Source organism: Belonocnema kinseyi, chromosome 4 (genome assembly GCF_010883055.1).
Source record: "Belonocnema kinseyi isolate 2016_QV_RU_SX_M_011 chromosome 4, B_treatae_v1, whole genome shotgun sequence".
Lineage (NCBI taxonomy): Eukaryota > Metazoa > Arthropoda > Insecta > Hymenoptera > Cynipidae > Belonocnema > Belonocnema kinseyi.
The window spans coordinates 84,136,438-84,145,559 of record NC_046660.1 but is presented as its reverse complement, the minus strand read 5'-3'; the positions used below and the strand labels follow the sequence as shown (position 1 = coordinate 84,145,559).

The window sequence follows — 9,122 nt, the reverse complement described above, 5'->3', positions numbered from 1 at the left end:
TAGTCGGGAGTGGTGCTGACTGAAAACAGATGATTTGGAGCGATTCGCGCGCCATCTGTTGGTCATTCTAAGGACTTATTGAACTACCCTCGTATCAATCAAATGATACGATTATCAGATAATTATCTTGTATATTGGAACAAATTAAAAAAAAAAGAATATCAAAATCTACTTATGTTTGTTCAAATACAGAAAATAAATATCTGGCGAGGTTCATTTTATAGATTTTAGGGAGGGGGGGTTAGTTTGAATGTGGATACTCAACTAAAAAAAAGGTTTTTAACAATAAAACCTTCAAGTTTGTTAAACTGAATGCTATTTTACTTGATTTTTATTGATGTTTTTATACACTTTTGGAAACATTTATTGAATTAAGCAATATAAAACATCCGAAAAGGGTGCAATTTAATAGACTGCAGGAAGCCGAACTATTTTTAAATATGAACTGATATTCATATAAAAAAATTATATTTGTTCAATTTAAGAGATAACCCCCCATTTTTTTTACTTTCAAGTTCAGAAAACCTAATAATCTCCTGGAAAATATTCTTTGCATAGTCAGTGAACGAAAAACAAACGTATTTCAAAATAAAATGTTACAATTCGCTAAATTAAATGCTTTTTATTCGATTTTAATGGATTTTTTCTAAATTTTTGGGAAAATGTATTGAACTAAACAATGTAAACATCTGGAAAGGATACAATTTAATATATTTGAGGAAGCAAACAAATTTTGAACTATGAACAGCTATACATATTATGCATAATTTTCGACAAAAATTAGTTTTTTAATTGGGGCTGGGTTGAACATAATCGAGGCTAGCCATATCGGGATATTATCGGGACTTTTATTCCATTAATTTTGAATTGGAACAGGGGATTTGTGCAAAAATCATAATTCTCATTTAGATAGGGAATTTTCCAAAAAGATTTGTAATTCTGAGTTGAAACTAAAAATAAATAAAATAAATATTTTTTTAAATTCATGTGAAAAATTAAAATTATCCAGACTTGGAACACGGAAATTTTGAAAATAATTCTAAGCTACATTTAATTTTGAGTTTGGAATAGGGAATTTCCCGGAATGATTATAATTCTTACTTTGAGTCAAGGAATTTTCTAAAAGCGTTATGATTTTCATCCTAAGTTCACTTTAGTTCATAAAATTTAGTCAAAAATTATAATTATTACTTAAGGAGAGGGAGTTTCCAGATGGAATTACTGTTTGACTTGGAACAGGGAATTTGGAAAAGAAATTTAGTTCTAATTCATGAAAATTGAATTTGCAAAAACAATCCATGTTGTGAGTCTGATCTCCTCAGTTTTTGAAAATTCCTTGTTCCAAATCAGAATTCTTTTGAATTTAAATATTCTTTTTTTTTAATTTTTTAGATTTTTAAACTTCTCTCTCCTAATATTAGCAAAAAGGGTGATTTCCGTAATGAATTATAATTTAGACTTTTGAACAGGGAACTTCCGAAATTATAATTTTGACTTTGGTACGAGAATTTTCAAAAAGAATTATCATTCTGAGGTAGAAATAGTAATTTCCGAGAAGTTTTATTTTTATTTTGAAAATTGTTAATTTTGAAGAAGAGAATTAAAAAACTCCCTGTTTAAATTCAGAATTATAATTCTTGTTCAAAATTTCCTGTTTCAAATCAGAAATCTTTTCAAGTGTTTTGAAATCGCTTGAAATCTTTCAAAGACGTTTTAAATCATACAAATCTTTTGAAGTCTTGTAAATTGACGAGGAGAAACTCGGGACTTTTAAAATCATCCATGGGGTAGACACCCTGATTTCAAAGATCTCAAAAGATTTAGAAGTTTTCATACAAATTTCAAAGATTCCAAAGGTTTCAGAGATTTCACGAAGGCTTGTACACTAGATTTCAAGAGTGATCATCTCCTCGCTTTATTTTCAAAGTTTTAGGAATGATCTCTAAATATACCAATTCCTTTTTCAGTTTACAGATTCGCCAAAATTAGCCCTTTGTAGCGACAGTGGTGGCTCCGTATTCGAATTGAATTTCACAAGAGTCATGGGAGTTAGAAGCTGTGATAGCAAACTTTTATTTAGCGGTGCACGAGGAGAAGTTTGTACCTTCGAGCCGTTACTTCTCAACGAGCTGCCGATTCATCCTCTAAAAAATTACACTCTCGTAGCAATGGCGACATTATCAAAGGTTCTAATCTCTATTATTTCAATTATTCCTTATAAAATATGAAATATCAGTTTCAGTAAGCAAGTTTAATCAAACTGTTAATCACAAATCTAATGTTCTTAAGTGTTCATTAATATGTTTTTAACTATCCTGAAGGTGATAATTGTTTGCATAAGACCACGAATGCGAATTGTTCTTTGTCAAGCATTGACGGGTTCTCCTATCGCACCGCCACAAATTTCCTGGCAATTAGTCGTCATTCAAGCAGCAAATGCGACCCGAGTTATCGACCCAGTCCTGGCTCTCGGCAGAGATACTGTCGTTCATTTTTATCAAGTATTTTAACAATTATATTTATTTTTACAGGGTGGTCACTGACCCGAAAAGCCGGGATTTTGCCTGAAAGTTTACCCTCTGGAAATACCTTTTTGTTGAATGTTCGTCTTTTTGGATAGAAAGTTCGTCCTTTTGGATTGAGAATTCATCTTTTGTTAGAAAAGTCATCTTTTTTGGTTGAAAATTCATCTTTTATGGTTGAAAGTTTAGACTTTTTAATTGAAAAGTCATGTTCTTTTTTATCGAAAATTAAACTGTTTTTTTAAATATTTGTCTTTTTGGATCGAAAATTCGTTCTTTTGGTAAAAAATTGATCTTTTATGGTTGAAAGTTCATTCTTTTTAATAGAAAAGTCTACTATTATATTTTTGTCCCAGGATTCATGTCTTTTGGTTTAAAAATGATAATATATGGTTGAAAAATTACATTTTTGTTGTTGAAAATTCAAATTTTTCCTTATAGATTGATTTTTTGTCAAAAATTCAACGTTTGTGTTAAAAATTCGCCATTTTTAATCAAAACTTCGTCCTTTTGATTTGAATTTTCATCTTTTTTTAGAAGAGTAATCTTTTGTGGTTGAAAATTCATCTTTTATGGTTGAAAGTTTATGCTTTTTAATTGAAAAGTTTACTATTTGGTTAAAAATTTAATTATTTTGTTGAAAAGTCATATTTTTCATCTAAGATTAAACTTTTTTGTTAAATATTTGTCTTTTTGGATAAAAAATTCGTTCTTTTGGGTTGAAAATTCTTCTTTTGGTAAAAAATTGGTCTTTTATGGTCGAAAGATCATTCTTTTCAATAGAAAAGTCTATTATTATATTTTCGGCCCAGAATTCATGTCTTTTGGTTTAAAAATGATAATATTATTAGATATATTTATTTTGAATTGAAAAGGATGAATTTCAATTTACTTTAGTCTGCTATTATATTCCTGGTCCTCTTTTTTTGTTTATAGTTAATTCTTTTTATTTGAAATGTCTAGTAATACATTTTACGTTCAAATTCGTATTTTTTGAATAAAAATACAACTACTTTGTTCAATATATATATTTTTAAGTTTATACTTTTTGTTTAAAAATTCAGCTTTTGGTAAACAATTCATCTTTTATAGTCGAAAGTTAATTCTCTTTAATAGAAAAGAGTATTATTATATTTTTAGTCCAGTAGTCATATATATTGGTTTAAATTCTAATATTTTATTGGAAAATTCAATTTTGTTGTTAAAAATTAATCTTTCTTCTTTTGTCAAAAATTAAACTACTTTGTTCAATATTTGTTTTTTCGGTTAGAAAGTTGATCCTCTTTGTTGAAAAATTCTACTTTTGGTAAAAAATTTATCTTTTATGGTCGAAAGTTAATTCTTTTTAATAGAAAAGAGTATTATTATATTTTTGGTCCAGAATTCATGTCTTTTGGTATGAAAATGCTATAATTTTATTGAAAAACTCAATTTTGTTTTTGTTGTAAATTCGTCATTTTTTAATTCAAAATTCGTCCTTTTGATTCGAAATTTCATATTTTGGTAGAAAAGTAATATTTTCTTATGATCATGTTTCTTCTTACGAAGTTAATTATTTTTATTTGAACAGTCTACTATTACATTTTACATTCAAACGCATATTTTTTTGTTAAAAAAGCAACTACTTTGTTAAAAAATTTAATTATTTTGTTGAAAATGTAACTATTTTGTCACAAATTCCCTTATTTTTTGGTTGAAAATTCAACTGCTTTGTTCAATAATTGTCTTTTTGGTTCGAAAATTCATCCCTTTTGATCAAAAATTCATCTTTTGGTAGGAAAATATATTTTTATTATATTCATCTTTCTTGATTGAAAATTCAGCTGTCTTATAAATCTACAAGATTCGTCTTTTTGGCTTGAAAATTTGACCATTTGGTTGAAAATGCAACCGTTCTTGGTTCAAATTTAATCTTTTTTTTAAATTCGATCATTTGGATGAAGATTTATATTCCCAGGTCGAAAATTAAACTATTTAATTAAAAATTCAACTTTTTGGTGAAAATTCACCTTTCTTGGCGGAATATTAACTTTTTTGTTGAAAATTAATATTTTCCGGTTTTCATATTTTTTCTAGAAAACTTAATTCTGTTGTTGAAAATTCGTTTTTTTTGGGGTTGAAAATCCACCAGTTTTGGTTGAATATTCCACTATTGTATGGAAAATGCAATATATCGTCTTGAAATCTTAAGAATATGATATTTACATCAAGATTATTTAGAAAAATTTATTCTCCTTATGATTGTCGTATTTTATTGAAAAATCACTCTGTTTTTGCCGTTTTGAAAGCATTTTGAGCTGTGAAGTCTGAAATCACTATTAGAATAATTTACATCATTTATTTTACCTTGGAATTTCAAAACTTTTAATTATTTTAAAAATGTATATAAAAAAACAATTTTTATAAAAAGACTTTAAACTTAATCGGGAAAACCCGGAAAATAGCCTGAAATTTTTTTCCAAGTTTAAGCGACCACCCTGTTTTTATTTTTGCCATTGTTTGAAACTTTAGTTTTTTAATTAAATTTACGTCAGGTTTCTGCAGAATCCTCAAAAAGAATAAAATTAACTTCCCTTCGTAAAATAGTCCTTCCATACACGATGAGCAATTTGCGATGGTTGAATGCAAGATCATTGGTAATATTAGATATTCACGAAAAACTGCATTTACTGGATGTGAGGACGCAGGATAATTTAGAAACTTTGGATGTGAGCTGCGTTGGCATTTCCTACGCTTCAAGCCACTTTAAAGGATTAACAACTGGAGGGAATGTCTCCAAGGTATAGTTTTTATTATTGTGGTAAAGTCCTATGTATCAAATTCTGTAAATAAAGTTACTCCTTAAATTTCAGGCGATGGCTTTAGCTGGTGAGCGAGCCTGTTACAACACAATCGTTACTTTTGGAAGCCAACTTCTGCTCTTGGGAACGAAAAGTCTCCACGCAGTTTGTATAAGAACTTGGATGGAAAGACTGCGTCATCTAACATTGCAGGTAGATCTTTAAAAAGTCTATTACTCAATTAAAAAAAACTGTATTAGTGCTCTGCGTTTGACCGGTTAAAAGTTTAAACAATTCGAGTATTTTCTACGTTTTTATTTATTTTTTATTTAAACGAACTTTACATAGCTCAATTTTTAAGGTGAATATTTTAACCAAAAGACATCATAATAATAGAGTTTACAGTCCGGAAAGCTCTAAAATCTGTGGAAATAAGGAGGGTTTTCACGAAAATAGGGAAAAAATTCTTTTAAATAAAATTAACGAAGATTGATTCTCTACCAAGAAAGCTGAATTTTCAGCTAAAAAAAAGATTATTTATAAACCAAAAATAGAATGGTTCATTTTTTATTAAAAACAAATAAATTTTCAACAAAATAGCACTAGACACAACCAAAACTGATTAAATTTAATGAAACAGTTGTATTTTTAACCAAAAAAGATTAAATTTCGACCAAAAAAGATGAGTTTTCATACCAAAAAAACGAATTTTCTATTTAAAAAGATGAATTTTCTACCAAACCTGAAATAGTTAAATTTTCAGTCTAAAAAGTTCATTAAAAAAAAAATTCAACAAAATAGTTACATTTCAACCAAAGAAATAAGTTTTTAACCAAGCAGTTACGTTTTTAGCCTGAAAAGATAAAATTTCTACCCAAAGAGATACATTTTCACAAAAAAAGAAGGGGGTTTGCACCGAATTGTTCAATTTTTTGCAAAACAGTTTAATTTTCAAACAATAACTGAATTTTCTAGCAAAATAGTTGAACTTTTAAACCGAACAAGACAAATTTTCAACCAAAAAGGATAATTTTTTAATTACCTTGGTGAATATTCATAAAAATAATGAAATTTGTAACTAAACTGTTGTATTTTTAGCCAAAAACGATCATATATCTTCCCAAATACATGAATTTTCAACCAAAACAAAAGAAGGAATTTCCAACAAAGCAGTTACATTTTCAGAAAAAAAAATTGACTAAATAACCAAAAAAGATTAATTTTTAACCAAATTTTAGAATTTTCAACAAAAAATTGTATCTTTTTAATCAAATTGTTTCAAAATTGTTTCAAATTGTTTTTTTTTCTTCAAACTAATGAAGTTTTAAACCAAATAGTTGTATTTTTAGGTAAAAAATGATCAAATTTCTACCCAATAAGGTGAATTTTCAACTAAGTACTTGAATTGGCAACCAAATAGACGAACCTTCAACAAAATATTAGAAATTCCAACCAAAAAGTGTATTTTTAACCAAATTGTTGCATTTCAATCGAAATAATTAAATTTTCAACCAAATGATACAATTTTTAGGAAAAAAAGACGAATTCTTAGCAAAAGTACCATAGTAGACTATTCAGCAAAAAATAATTAGCTGAACAAAAAATAGTTGGGTTTTGTTATTGGGCTGTACTAATTCATTTCGCATTCAAATGAAAAAAACGATGGAAAAACCGATGGAAAGTTTAACCGAATGGACTGTTCAACAAGTTAAATATCGAAACGGTAAAACTTGGAAAGTATTCGAATTGTTGAAACGTTTAATCGGTAAAGCGAGGAATACTAATCCATATATTATTGGAGATCGCTGAATAAATTGATTGTCTTTTATTTATTTAAAAAAATTTAATTTAAATTTAATTTAATTTGTTTTTAAATTAAATTTAATTTGATTTAAATTTAATTTAATTGATTGTCTTTTTAGAGACGCTTTCCCGAAGCTTTGGCTCTGGGGCTTTCTTTTTATCAGGACAAGGGAAAGGCCGTTGTCGGTTTGAGAGGATCGAAGCAACGTAGAAAGCAAATAGCCCGCGATAAAGTCTGCCAGGTTTTAATTCAGTATATGGATGAATTGAATCACTCTTCAACTGGTGAAAGTGCAGAGACCGAAATTGTCTCGACTTGTGTGGATTACTGTGTTCAACTTGAAAACACAGAACTACTTTTTGGAAGACTCTGGGATCTTGTTTCGGAATCGGAAAATCTGCAGGCGATTTATCTTCGGGCTCTGGAGACTCCTTTGCTTGACGGAAGTCTACTACCAAGATTACCGCCTTCAATTGCCCAGCAGTTTGTGGCTTTGTATGATCAGGAAAATAGGATGGAATCTCTTCAGGGTGTTGTGATTTTATTGGAGGTTGATTGCCTCGATATTCATCAAGTTAGTATTTATATTTATAAAATAAAAAATTACACATGTAGGGCTTGGACTCACTTCAGAGGACCTATTTCATGCGAAATCCGACAGTCTGACCCGGAATTGTTTGGAAATATGAGATTTGTAGGTTTTATTTGTCACCAAACCAATATTTTTTCCATGAAATTAGGGCTACTTAAATATTTGGGCAAATTACGGAAATATGAACGAAAATTTTCTTTAAAAAGTCTTATCTTGGCAACAAATTGATACAATTTAATTTTCTTTGCGATAGCTTATAGTATAATTTGAACCTATTGTCTATCCTAACTAGAAAACCTAGAAAACCTGGAATTGTCAGAGAATTTTTATATATCTGACGAAATCTGGGAATGTCAGAGATTTTTATTTAAAGTCAGAGAATTTTTTTCGAGTGCGTGCATAATTTTTTATTAATTACAATATAAAATTGAATAACAGCGACTCTTCATTTGTAAGAGTAGCTTTATATTACTGTCTTTAACTATTTTGTTGAATTTTTGTTTGTAAATAATTTTTTTTTAACTAAGAATGTAACTATTCTATTTTTGGTTGACAATTGATCGTTTTTGGTAGATAATTCAAGTATCTAATTCAAAACTCATATATTTTGCTGAAAATTCGTTCTTTTTGGTAGAATATTAATATTCTCGGTTAAAAATTCATCTTTTTTAGAACTAATATTTAATTACTTGGTTGAAAGTTAAACTTTTTAAAAACTTTTTTGTTTTTTGTATTCTTGTTTGAAAAGTCAAGTGTTCCTGTTGAATATTCATCATTTTAGTTAATAATTCTTTACTGTCTTAAAATTTGTTTGTTTTTTTGTTGTTGAAAATTTAATTTTTATGACTGAAAATTTAACTATGGTTAAAAATTGATCTTTTTCAGTTGAAAATTCCACTATTTGGCTGAGAAATCATGTATTTTGTTAAAAAAAATCGTATTTTTGGTAGAAAAGTAATTTTTTGGTTGAAAATTCAACTATTTGATTAAAAATTCATAAATATATATGTCGAATCTATTGTTTTAAAAAATACGAAATATTTGGTACTGGCTCCGTACTATGAAAAATTGTACCTGGAAAAAATCTGAAATTGTCTGGGAATTTTTTCCCAGGATTTATGTATAAACTCTGCTACACTCTTTTAAATGTCTTATAGAATCTTAAAAATTGATTGAAATGAATAAAATGGCGTTCATTATAAGGAAAAAATAAAAATGGAATTTTCTGGCCACCTTAGATTTTTTTCTTAATTTTTTTTATTCATAGTGATATGAGGGAGATATGTTGTGAAATTTATCTTCATTAAATTATCACTTCATATAGAAAAACAGTTTTTTATAATATAAAATTAATTTTTCATAATATTAATTCCTTTTTCAAACTTTCGTGTTTATGTTTTTTATTAATATCAACTTTATTCGGT

The 9,122-nt window shown here is 27.9% G+C and overlaps 1 protein-coding gene across 1 annotated transcript in view; it reads left to right on the top strand.

Annotated features, from left to right (window-relative positions):
• The window catches only part of LOC117171179 (vacuolar protein sorting-associated protein 8 homolog), a 33,618-nt gene that overhangs the window by 8,135 nt on the left and 16,361 nt on the right, over positions 1 to 9,122 (top strand). Inside the window, exons 4-8 of the mRNA XM_033358243.1 lie at positions 1,968 to 2,186; positions 2,322 to 2,501; positions 5,057 to 5,302; positions 5,375 to 5,515; positions 7,225 to 7,680. Coding sequence (XP_033214134.1) covers positions 1,968 to 2,186; positions 2,322 to 2,501; positions 5,057 to 5,302; positions 5,375 to 5,515; positions 7,225 to 7,680 — 1,242 coding nt within the window. The remainder of the gene's footprint in view (positions 1 to 1,967; positions 2,187 to 2,321; positions 2,502 to 5,056; positions 5,303 to 5,374; positions 5,516 to 7,224; positions 7,681 to 9,122) is intronic.